General features: G+C 42.2%; 1 protein-coding gene across 2 annotated transcripts; it reads right to left on the minus strand.

Moving 5' to 3' along the window:
• Positions 1 to 6,356: 6,356 nt before the first annotated feature.
• Positions 6,357 to 12,839, minus strand: HNRNPDL (heterogeneous nuclear ribonucleoprotein D like). 2 transcript variants are annotated; one of them, XR_005598741.1, is made up of 9 exons: positions 11,382 to 11,564; positions 10,355 to 10,523; positions 10,108 to 10,269; positions 9,501 to 9,632; positions 9,231 to 9,348; positions 8,142 to 8,309; positions 7,799 to 7,899; positions 7,312 to 7,416; positions 6,357 to 6,624 (listed from the first exon to the last, which is right to left on the minus strand). XR_005598741.1 is itself a non-coding variant. In XM_039539292.1 (9 exons), the coding sequence occupies exons 2-8, from the start codon at positions 11,468 to 11,470 to the stop codon at positions 7,829 to 7,831; spliced, it is 909 nt and encodes a 302-aa protein (XP_039395226.1). In that variant the 5' UTR covers positions 11,471 to 11,510; positions 12,688 to 12,839; the 3' UTR covers positions 6,357 to 6,624; positions 7,799 to 7,828. The 2 variants fall into 2 exon arrangements, 1 of the variants encoding a protein (XP_039395226.1); XM_039539292.1 differs by lacking the exon at positions 7,312 to 7,416 and adding an exon at positions 12,688 to 12,839 and having other exon boundaries at positions 11,382 to 11,510.
• Positions 12,840 to 12,905: the final 66 nt, after the last annotated feature.

Below are 12,905 nucleotides of genomic sequence, written 5' to 3' on the forward strand. Positions count from 1 at the left end.
TCCTAAAAGGTAGGCAAAGCCCCCTCCCCCACCAAAGCTCAGCATTGGAGGTGGATTGTGGCCCCATGCTCTAGGGCAGGAAATGAGGAAGAACAGCTCTAGGCACCTTTGTTTTGAAAGGTAAATAATGAACTTACCCGTCCAACCAGTCCTCCTCCTAGGGCTAATGGAGAAGAGGTAAAAGGATTGCCTTAAAGAGGAAGAAAAATTTCTATCCCCTTCAAAAGGGAATGTTAGTCCTGGAAAGAGGAAGAGGTCCTTAGGAAAGCTGGTAGGAAAAAGGGTAAGTAGGTTTTGAAAAACTATTGCATTCAGTTTCATAAAGTTCTTCCCATTAGCTGACACACACTACTCATGGCTTAGAACTTGCTTCCCCCCTTTCTCCACTGACTTTTTAAAAACATTTTGAAGTTGTTACTCTTTTCTTGACAAAGTGTCAAAACCCATGCATTGTTAAAAGCCCCTTATTAAAACAAAATGTCATCTGTCTTTCATTGGAGAAAGCAGCACTCCAAAAACAGCAGGTGTTGGGCTATAGGAGGTCCTTTGGTTTGGAGGACCATACTCTTTGGACCAAGAAATGTCATCTGGGGTTAAGTGTTAAAGATTGGGTGAAATCTTGGGTCCACAAACCAATAGCTTAGCTCTCATGCTAAATTTCCTATGACTTGAATGGAGAGAAAGGATGAAATGCTATATTCAACTGAATGTGGACTATTGCTATTAAGTGTAGCAGCTGCAAGAAACCAGGTGGGTGTTGCAAATAACTCCACCCCAGCAGGTGTAGATTATCTTTTCTAAAGTCTGGACCACAGGGTAACAGTCTTTGTTTACCTTCACTTTATGTCTCCTGTGACCCTTCAGTAGCTCTTTTTTTCCAGTGACTAAGAGGTTGCCTACTGTAGGCAGTCCTTATGAATAGTCTCATCCCGTTTAAAAATTCATTTAGTGTAATTTTTTATACCTGATATTGTCATTTCCCTCCCTCTCCCCTGTGCACCTAAACCAGTTCATTTTTGTATATAATGATTTAATACTAGCACATAATCAGAGAAGCACATAGAAAAATTTTTATCCTAGGAAAATCTCTACATAAGATGAGACATTTTAAAATCAAATTTGGTTCCACTAACTTCTGTTATTTCCCTTCAGTTAAAGTGTAAATACTTAATAGAAAGGCTTAGCTGTTTACCAATTATACATTAGCAGAGATGCTGACTGCAATCCTTAAAAATAAAGAAAGAAAGAAAGAAAAAGAGGATTAGTTAGTTGCCTTGATTTTTCAGCATTTGTCAAAAACTTTAGCCATCAGCATAGGTCAAGTGATTCAATGTCATTTTTTAACTGCATAGAATCATAGACTAAGGTCAGAAGGGACCATTATGATCATCTAGTTTGACCTCCTGCACAATGCAGGCAACAGAATCTCACCCACCCATCCTGTATCAAACCTGTGTCCTCATGGTTTAAAGACTTCAGGGTGCAGAGAATATTCCAGCAAGTGACTAATGCCCCACACTGCAGAGGAAGGAGAAAAAACCCCAGGGCTTCTGCCAATCTGCCCTGGAGGAAAATTCCTTCCCAACCCCAAATATGGCGATCAGCTAAACCCTGAGCAAGACTTACCAGCCAGACACCCAGGAAAGAATTCTCTGTAGTAACTCAGATCCCACCCAATCTAACATCCCATCACAAGCCACTGGGCATATTTTCCACTAGACTAATTAATTGCCAAAATTAGGCTGTCCCATTATACCATCCCCTTCATAAATGTATCAAGCTCAGTCTTGAAGCCAGATATGTCTTTTGCCCCCACTACTCCCCTTGGAAGGCTGGTCCAGAACTTCACTCCTCTGATGGTTAGAAACCTTCCTCTAATTTCAAGTCTAAACTTCCTGATGGCCGGTTTATATCCATTTGTTCTTGTGTCCACCTTGGTACTGAGCTTAAATAATTCCTCTCCCTCCCTGGTATTTATTCCTCTGATATATTTATAGAGAGCAATCATATCTCCCCTCTGCCTGCTTTTGGTAAGAGCAAACAAGCCAAGCTCTTTGAGTCTCCTTTCATATGACAGGTTTTCCATTCCTCCGATCATCCTAGTAGCCCTCCTCTGAACCTGTTCCAGTTTGAATTCATCCTTCTTAAGCATGGGAGACCAGAACTGCACACAGTATTCTAGATGAGGTCTCACCAGTGCCTTGTATAATAGTACTAACACCTCCTTATCTCTACTGAAAATACCTCACCTGATGCATCTCAAGACCTCATTAGCTTTTTTCATGGCCATATCACATTGGCTTCTCAGTCATCCTGTGATCAACCAATACGCCCAGGTCCTTCTCCTCCTCTGTTACTTTCAACTGATGCCTCCCCAGCTTATAACAATGGTTCTTGTTATTAATCCCTAAATGCATGACCTTGCACTTTTCACTATTAAATTTCATCCTATTACTGTTACTTCAGTTTACAAGGTCATCCAGCTCTTCCTTATATCCTGGTCCTTCTCTGTATTGGCAATACCTCCCAGCTTTGTGTCATCCACAAACTTTATTAGCACATTCCCACTTTTTGTGCAAGGTCAGTAATAAAAAGATTGAAGATTGGTCCCAACACCCATCCCTGAGGAACTCCACTATTAACCTTCCTCCAGCCTGACAATTAACCTTTCACTATGACCTTTGGAGTCTCCCTTTAAACAGTTCCTTATCCACCTTTCAATTTTCATATTGAGCCCCATCTTTTCCAATTTAGCTAATAATTCCCCATGTGGAACCATATCAAATGTCTTACTGAAATTGAGGTAAATTAGATCCACTGCATTTCCTTTGTCTAAAGAATCTGTTACCTTCTCAAAGAAGGAGATCAGGTTGGTTTGGCACAATTTACCTTTTGTAAAACCATGTTGTATTTTGTCCCAATTACCGTTGACCTCAATGTCCTTGACTACTTTCTACTTCAAAACTTTTTTTAAGACCTTGCATACTACAGCTGTCAAACTGCCAGGCCTATAGTTGCCCAGATCACTCCCCCTCCCCCCTTTCTTAAAAGATAGGAACTGTGTTAGAAATTCTCCAGTCATACAGTACCAACCCTTGAGTTTACAGATTCATTAACAATTCTTGCTAATGAGCTTGCTATTTCATGCACCAGTTCCTTCAAAATTCTTGGATGAAGATTATCTGGGCCCTCTGATTTTGTCCCATTAAGCTGTTTGAGTTTGGCTTCTACCTCTGATGTGGTAATGTCTACCTCTATATCCTCATTCCTAATTGTCATCCTCCCATTATCCCTAAGCTCCTCATTAAAGACTAAGGATAATCTAAAATACTTTGCCTCAACTTCCACTCCATCCTGTGTTTAGCGGTCCCACTTCTTTCTTTGTTCTCTTATTTATATGGCTATAGAACCTTTTACTATTGGTTTTAATTCTCTTTGCAAGGTCCAATGCTACATGGCTTTTGGCCTCTCTCACTTTATCCCTAAATGTTCTGACCTCAATAAGTAGCTTTCCTTGCTGATCACTCCCATCTTCCATTCCTTGTAGGCAGTCTGCTTTTTCTTAATCACCTCTGAGATGCCTGCTCATCCAGCTTGGTCCACAACTCAGGCCTATATTTGTGTGGCCTTCCATGTGCTGGAGCACAAACACCACAGCTGAGTGGATAAGTCAAGACCTACATTTAATACAACGTAAAAATGCAGAAAGAAATCTAGATAGATGCAACCAAAGAAACAAACTATTAAGTGAAAAGGCCAACTTGGAGGGCAAGCCACTGCAAACTGTAAAGGAAAAAAAAGGCATAAAACTAGAACAAAAAGCAAAATGCTAACAAAATACCTCAAATAAAATAGATAGGATGGGGGCAGTGAGACATCACACTACAACATACTAAAGGAAAGCTACAGTTGAACCTTACAAAAAGAGAAACAGCTGAAGACTACCTGGATGATGAAGTTTATACTTTTTCAAAGTGAGCACGATGATTGAGTTCATGTTCTTCAGATAGAGAGGCTGGCTGATTTTACCAATTGTTTTGTCCCCCCCGAAATGTCCATTAACATTATTAGAAATTAACCTGTAGGTAACCCTGGGCCAGAGACAATCCCTTTATTTGGATTATGCATGAAGAACATATAATCAATGCTTAAAAATAATGGAGGGAAAAATAGGCCCCCCTTTTTATAATGCCTAGCCTCCTCTTTACAAGAGCAAAGCATCTGACCCAAATAGATCAACAGGAACTGCCAACTAAGTAGTCTGTAAACCTTGTAATAAGCTATGGATTTTAGATGTACATTTCCCATTGACATTGTTTTAATTCTTGCTAAACACCCCGGTTTCCAAGATTTGGCTCTTAAGTAACCCGTGTACTGGAGCAACGACTTCAAGCAGACTACTAGTCTGAGTATAAGTTTACAGGTTCAGTTCCCTAGAGAGAAAATACTTGGCTCTATCAATACTTCAGACAAATATGAAATGTTAAGTACATTCTATAGCACCTTTCAACCAAGGTGTTAACAGCCTTTTATAAAAAAAGGCCTTTTAAAATCCATTAGATGGGCAAAAAAAACCTTCTAATTTAGAGAGCAAACTGAGGCAGAGGATGAGTAACTTCCCAAAGGTCATACAAGAAAGGTATAGCCAGTTAACTACACATAATTGAAGATCTTGGATAATAGAGCAAGTTAAAGAAAGCGTTTAGGTTGTAGGCCATTTTGGACTGTAGAATGACAAAGTAACAGAGCAAAAAAGTCTTGAAAAATATGTACACTTCAAAAATCCACTGAGGTACAATAGGGAGTAAACAGCTACTTCTACCAGCCACCAGGCATTAATTCAATTGCCAGCTCCATCAAGGTGAGGTTCAGCTGGGCCTTATCTATAATGAGACTTTTTTCACACTATTGGTTTACCAGTGCACCAGGAACAATTCTCTTAGCTGCAGTATACGCTAGCTGAAATTACTTTATCACCATGTGCAACATTAGATGTAGTGTAGATCACTTACAGGCATCTTTACTACCCTTCCTGCAACATTGCCAGCTCTGCTGGAGCTGCACCAGTGCTTGACCAGCCAAAGGAGAATGTTTAAGTGACTCATTTTAGCATGGTATAGCCACAGGAGAGAGACAGATAAGATGGACAAGTGCAATGAGCAAATACATAGAAAATAAATGATACACAAAAGGACATAGGGATAGAACAGTACAGAAATGGAAAGGTTTATACTGCTATGGATAAAGTGCTCTCAGCTGTCTTCTAAACAAGGGTTTATCTTAGATCCATGATTGGACATATGAATGCATGTGAGCATGGCCATGTTGAAAGAACAATGGAGAGCTGCAAAGCCAAGCCACACTGGAGGCTACGGTGACTGCTCAAGCAGTCAGAACATGGACTCAAGTCTGTTCTACACTAATAAATTGACCTGTTACTAAAAAATGGTTGTTGGGAGCAGATCCCCTTGAACTGATGCTTTCCATATTGGGGCTGCAGTTATATGCTAGCCATTAAACCATTTTCAGCACTGGTTTAGAGGAACCTGCAAGTAAAAGTCATCTTTAGCAATGGGTAAAACGCCAACCTCGAGGTAAAACTCACTGAAGAGTTGACTGCTTGGAATTCCCATTCAGTAACTATTTTAAATTTAACCAAGTTATCATGAACCATCAATACATAGATGTAATGCATTATATATTTTGGAAACACAAACCACAACTGAAAAGGAAACATTTCTCCAAACTGTTTCAGGCACTATGGTAAGGTGAATTTTTAGAAGTATTTGTTAACTGCTACATACATTAAAGGAAGGGATTTTGACTTTTTGCTTTGTGGTGTCACAATTCACTAGTTCCAAACTTGTCCAGTTATTCAGAGTAAGCAATTTAATATAAAATCCTCAGGCTCTCTATACACATAGTAAACCCTCACCAGCTCAAAGTAATACATAGTAACCGCACCATGCCCCCAACAGGCACAAACTGGAAAGTCAGTAAGCAATAAAATATAACAGCAAGAAATATATGAAATGCTAACACAAGATATTTGCCAAACAAAAAAAAAACAAAAAAACTTGGGGGTGCATGGCAGGAAGCAAAGGACGATTTCTAACACATCTAAGGTAATCTTTGTATTTCTCTCTTACTGCAACTAGGAGCCACTCATTTAACAGCAGATTTTAAGTCTGGTGATAACACTTCAAAAAATAACTTCAAGTGCAGGGCAGATCTAGCAAGTTAGTGACCAGAGGGCATTCAAGGCCCTATTCTAATACTGGCCATCTTTCCTCCCAATTGGAAAGATTGCTGTCCTTGTTATTGCTCAATTAAAAATTAAGCAGCAGACACAGGAAGACAGACTCACATAGGTAAGCATTTATTCAAGAAATCACTTAACATGAAATTATACAAATTTAAACACAAATCCACATTGTGTCATAACACAGATGGCAAAAAGGACAAAGTAAAAACCATAAAGAAAACTAATCAGCCGCTATATACAGTTGGACACTGTTGTGTCATACTCTAAAAAGTCTTTTGTAAAAGTCATCTCATGTCATGAGGACCACCCTCCATTCAATCCTGATGTTCTGCAAGATGACTTCGCTGTGGTATCTCCACCTAAAAACAAGACAAAACAACAATCAGATCTGTGCAACTTTTATAAGAATCGTTAAAAGGTCCATTTTCATGAACTGCTTTAAGTCCTCTATTTATTCCTTTCTTCACTGTTAAAGATCATATGCATATTTAACAAATTATTATTGAGTAACTAAAAATCTTTCGTCTCCCCAAATAGCAGTTCAGCCCATTCAGGAAGCTGTTTCAGAACAATGATTCTCCAAATTAGGCAAGCAGTTGCAATGTCTGTGTCACAAACTGGACTGTGGAAAAAGTTTCCACTAGAAATGCTGTTATGTAAGAAAACAATTTGTCTGCAACTTAATTCTTGAATGAATATTGCCAAAAACCTGATTAGCCTGATGTAGTTTGTGTGCATATGATCTTTAATTTTTTCCAGATTTAAAAGTTCGTTTTGGTTTGCAGATTTCACTATTAGCTATAAAAAGAAAAAGCAAGCATTAAATCTTAACGAATGCACACTTAAAATGAGGCTCCACAATTGAAATACAACACTAAACAGAAGACCAAAATGATTAAGCTGTAAAGGCATTTATGTACTTTAACTCCTGTAAAAAACCATTTAAGTTAAGACACTTAATCTTCAAAAAGATTAAAAAGAAGCCAAAGTCTGAAGTTTTCCACTTTAATCTTTACGCTGGTACATGAAGTTGGAAGAGACCATACCACAGGACAGCGTTTTCTGGTGTATGCCTTGCGCTCTGCCTGCAACGTGCGACCCCCAGAGATAGACGTGGTCAGGGTGACACACGGCCTGCAATGAAGTTCCCGCTGGCGGGTACAAACAAGGTATAATGTCAGAGTTAGAAGACAACATTCTTGTTTTCCTTAAGTTGTACCCATTTCAGTACTTTACCTGTTAATACTTCTAATAAGTTTAATTATTCCTCTAGACCACCTGGTACACAACGCAAACAGAAAAACTCTTAAGTTTTTCTGAAGTACTAAAGAAGATGAAATCACATTTTACAAAGTTAAAGATCTATAGACACTTTAGGCAAAGCATGTTTTAAAAAAAATTTTAAGTTAACAAAGTTCAGTTAAAAAAGTCAGACTACACAAGAAAAATATGTTTTTACTCATTTTAATTTGTCTATTGATCTTTAAATTAGATTAGACGTACTGAAAGTGGTCCTTGCACTCATATACACACCTGCTGCCCCCCCAAGTACTATGTACTGCTTTAATATGGCTGGTAGTTGTTTTGGTGATTGCCGCCACCTCGGGATGCCTTTCCATATGTGCTTTGTTGACCTGTTGAGAGAATGGAAAATTAGTTTTCACAGGAAGTTGACTAGGACCCAAGCCTCTCATGGGCCACCCCCGCAGTACCCTGCATAGTAGTTTACAGCTTTATGCAATACTTTAATGTTTATTCACATTTACTTGTGGGATGCAACAAAGAAATTTACTATACACTAGAATATTAAAAAGTCAGATTTTATTTTTAGTGTTAACTCCACATAAGTATTGATGTATAAGTCAAACATTCTTACCACTGTAGTCTGCATATCCCTGTCCATATCCATAGCTTGGATAATTGTAACCAGAATAATCATATCCACCATAACCACTGTAGCTTGGATCACTGTAAGTGCTGTTGTAATTTCCATATCCTTGATCATAATAGTTATTAAATCCTTGGTTCCAGTTTTGTCCCTGACCTGAAATAAAAGGATAGCAATTAAGTTCCATCCCTCTTAAAAAAAAACTGTACGTGAACTGTATGAAATATGATCTGTACTGTAATGGCTACAGGAAAGACTCCAATCACTCTGCAAGCATACAATGGTTCTAAAAACACAAACCAAGACATCTAATTTCAAAAACATCACATGGGATGCAAATCTTGGGTCTCTTTTCTTAATTTACTGTAATACACCTTTCATTTTTTGTGTCACTGTCCTATTAATGTGCATGCGAACCACACAAAGGGCAAGCATAACTTGCCTTTTGTCTAAAGAAACTCTCACTTCCTTTAGAGCTCTTTTAATATGAATCTTAGTATCCTACATTATCTTAACATTTAATTACAATATGAAGACTAGTTTTGTTCTGTGCCATTAACAGTGACTATATCTCAGTACCTATCATTGCAAAGAAGCAAACGATCAATGTATTCATGATGTTGGCAAAACTGCTTTACTTTACTTTCCTTACATAGGATTACTTATAATGCAGGATTGAAGATATCTTGCTTTCCTCTATTTGGCAAGTATTTAAGAACTGTCAAAGACAACATTGCACCCTTCCTCTATTTCAACAGAATGAATACATGCAACTTTCAAGTAAGTCTCAGACACCTGAATTATGCCTTTTAAGAAATAGCTTCTAAACTGAGGAATGTGCAATCTGTTGGCATTTTTAAACATAAGTAAAAGGTGCACTACTAAATCAGTGCACTTGTCAAGATCACAATTTTTAAATGAGTTTTGGTTAAGTCAGTACAGACCAACCCAGCTTATTTTCCGCTCACTGGTTGGCCATGCTCATGTTTATTTTAAAAAAGGCTCCAAAACACAGAAACTAGAACTTAGGAATAAATACTCATATCCATACACATACAAGTGATACAACACACTCACCCCTGCCACGCCCCCTGCCACCACCTCGGCCACCAGAAGAAGCACCTCTTCCACCTTTCTGTTGTTGCTGCTGCTGCTGTCTATACACTTCTTTGGGTTGTGCTACTTTGATCTCACACTGTAAAAAGGAAGACATTGTTTTAACTGTATGCAAGGACTGACAGGCACCATCAAAAACAAACACACCTGCTCTCAGGAACCCATAAAAAAAACTAAAAGAACCATCAACATTAGAACTTTCTAAAGAGAAACCAAAACATCCATATATACCTTGCCAGAACCGATTTGATGGTATCTGCTTTCTAATAATTTTTTTACTGGCTCTTCATCTGTGTATGTGATGAAACAAAAACCCCTCCTTTCATTTGTCTTTGTGTCCATGGGAAGTTCAATATTTTCAATCTGTAAACAAAGTTAAATATAAACCATATCTGCATTACACATCCCACATAAACACTGCAGTGGAAGTCAATGGTCAAAAGTTAAGGCCAGCAGTAGAAACGTAATGGGCTCTTTTAAAAATAAACCATCCCACCTCCATTTATAAAACTTTCAAAATATTACAGAGCTATTTATATGTTAATAGGAAACAGTTTTAGTACAACTGTTAGGCTACGATGGCCCACCAGGATCCCAAGTTGCTCCTAACTACTTATTCTACTGCAGTATAATTTGTGCTTCTTGTCCCAACAAAGCAGCATTACAACTTGCAGTTAACAAGGAAGCAGCCTTCTCTCAACCACCATCTTTTCACATTTCAATTCACCATCATTTCACCTCTCTTTAATACCCCGCCACCCTAACCTCTGCCACACCAAGCCTAAACATTAATGTCCAATACAGATATGAAAGAATTATGAATGCAGTTATACCATACCTCTCCAAAAGCACCAAAATATTCTTTAATTTGTTCTTCAGATGTATCTGGACTCAGTCCACCAACAAACACTTTTTTGGGTGGCTCTTTTCCCTTCAGTGCTTTTGCCCTTTTAGGATCAATTAACTTGCCATCCAGTTTGTGTTCCTTCAGTTCTAATACCTAGAAAATCCACAAGACACAAGAGTTTCAGAAAGCCATGAAAAAACGAATGCATACAAGAGCCAACTACACAGACCCTACATACCTTGTCAACACTGGCAGCATCTTTGAAGAGCACAAAGCCAAATCCCCTGGACCGTCCAGTCACTGGATCTGTTTTAATTGTGCAGTCCACAACCTCTCCAAACCGAGATAGATATTCTGTCAAGTCTTTCTTGCTTGTGTCCCAGCTAAGGCCTCCTATAAACATTTTACTACAATAGAAAAAGCATATAGTTAATTAAGAGCAGAATATTTTGCTAATCGCTTCAAGTATCAAAGAAACTATAAGATACTCAAGATCAGCATCATGAATTGAAAAGACACCACTCTCGGTTCACTAAACTGATTTTCAGGGCCTCAAAGCGGACCTTTACATAATTATACGAAACTAGATGCATATTATCAAGTTCTCCGACCCTGACCCTGCAAAACACTTATGCGTGCGCTTAACTTTAATCCCATGAATCAACTACACGGTAGTGAAACGAATCGTGTCCATAAGCTTTTGCAGGGTGGGAGCTGGTTACGAAGTGACCCGAATAGCTTTGCTCTAATACCACCCAGGCACAAGGTTTGGGGCTGCCCGACTCGGCCCACTGCTAACGCACTCGGCGGCAGTGGCTCAGCTCCTCCCGGCCCTGAACTCCCCAGGGCGCCCGACAAGCTACCGCCCCCCGCTCACACTGTCAGCCAGCGAGCTGCGTCCAGAGGCCCGGCCGCCCGCCCGCGCCAGTCAGGAACGGGACTCGGGAGCAGCGTGGCATCGGCGCGCGCGCAGCCTGCCCCGGGCAGCCCGCTCGCGCTCTGCCCCGCCTCCGATTGGCTCCCGGTTACGTCATGGCCCGGTGATTGACAACACCCCGCCCTTCGGAAAGCAGCTCGACGGGGAGACACAAAGGAAACGCGAAACGTGCCCAAGCGGGACCCCCCCCACCACCCGCAGGGAAGGGGGCGGGAAGGGCGCGAGTGCCCCCCGGGCAGGGGCTGCAAGGCGGGGCAGGGGCAGGGGCAGGGGCAGGGGCAGGGGCAGGGGCAGGGGCGCCCTCCCCCCCCCGCCGCCCGGCCCTTACCCATCGTCCTGCTGGTTCTTGCTGGCGTTGATCTTGGAGCCCTCGGCGAACTCCTCCAGGCCGCCGCTGTACTCGGTCATGTCCTCCATAGCAGGGGCAGGCTACGCGGGCTGGAGACTCGGTAGAAAGCTGCGACCACAAAGCACGACAATAAAATGGCGGCGGAAGAGATCCGGGCACCGCCTGCGCCGCCTTTATATACCCTTTCCGGCAGCCAATCAGCGCAGGCCGGCAGCGCAGGCGCGGTAGCGACTCCCGGAGGCCCAGGCGCCCGGGCTTGTCGCGGGGGGGGGCGCGCATTACCCCGTCTGACTGAGCGAGGCATGGGAAACGCGTAGGCAATGGCGGCTGCACGTGGGCTTAGTTGACCCAGGAGGGGAGTGGGTGACACCAGTCACCCCGGCCTCCCCGCTAGGCAGGGCATATGAGCAACCCCCCCCCCCCGGAATCACACTCATCTCCCTCGCAGGCTGCAGTGCCGGCCTGTGCATCGCCTGCCAGCGAGCTCATGGCCACGCTACGCCCTACGCTCCCTTCGCCAGCTGCTGCGACTATGGCAGGGGGCTTCTAGTGCATCACAAAATTCCGGTGTGTGCGTCAAAGAGACCCAAAGCCCCCCTTCCCCATAGACCAACCCGCAAAGTCCAACCCCTTCCCCCTACATGCGATATTCCTTCTCCCCTGTATACAGAGAGGGGGAGGTGATAGATGAAGACAGGCAGCAAATGCCCCCAGCCGCCTATCCCCGCAGTTTAAGCAGCCAAGCAACCTCTCCCATCCCGCCTACGTTATTGCGGTAGCGGTCAGCTGGAGAGGGAAGCAGCTGCTTCTGCAAAGTAAGTCAGGAAGCCATAGCTGCAGCCAGCTGCTTCCCTGCCTTTCAGATCCTACTTTCTTATAAGGTGGACATACAAACCTCTCTCATTATGCAACCCTCGCTGTATTTCGACACAGCTGTGCAACTGGGAACCTACAACCTAGCAATCCATTTAATGCAACAACCACATCACTTCTGCCTAAGAGGAATTAAATCCACTAGAGAGGGATCTCCACGGGGCAGGAGAAATTCAGGACCAAGTTTAGCCTCCACGTTTGCGTGTAGAGCTGTCTGCATCTGCAAAGCCACAGATTGAACAAAAGCCGGCTCTTGAGTTGACGGGATAGGCTCCTTTTAATGATGCTTACTGGGCGCACAGCAGGAGGATAAGTATGGAGGAAGGGCCCGGCTTTATATGATTGCATGAGGCAGCCTTGAGCCCTATATACTACCTTTCCCCCAGGGTATCAAGCATTTTATGCAACTCACCTTGTACTCGGCACCATGCACCCTATGGCTCGTGCCAGGCAATTTATTTGCACCCTATGTACCATGCACCCCACATACTGTCCCTTTCTCGGAGCTGTTAGCCTCTCCCGCCCCCCTTTTTTACTGCACTCTACAGATCACGCGATAAGCAGCTTCCCGCACTGCACCCCCTTCGCGCCCCCCTCCCCCTCTTTTTCGCCGCCGCCCTGCAGGCGCAT

The sequence above is a fragment of the Mauremys reevesii genome, linkage group 5 (assembly GCF_016161935.1).
Source record: "Mauremys reevesii isolate NIE-2019 linkage group 5, ASM1616193v1, whole genome shotgun sequence".
NCBI lineage: Eukaryota > Metazoa > Chordata > Testudines > Geoemydidae > Mauremys > Mauremys reevesii.

Coding starts and splice junctions, on each gene's coding strand:
- HNRNPDL (XM_039539292.1), bottom strand. CDS start 11,470: ATGGAGGACATGACCGAGTACAGCGGCGGCCTGGAGGAGTTCGCCGAG. Junction 9,349..9,500: donor ATCAAATCGGTTCTGGCAAG/GTATATATGGAT, acceptor TCCTTTTTACAG/TGTGAGATCAAAGTAGCACA. Junction 8,310..9,230: donor TGGCAGGGGGCGTGGCAGGG/GTGAGTGTGTTG, acceptor CTTTTATTTCAG/GTCAGGGACAAAACTGGAAC.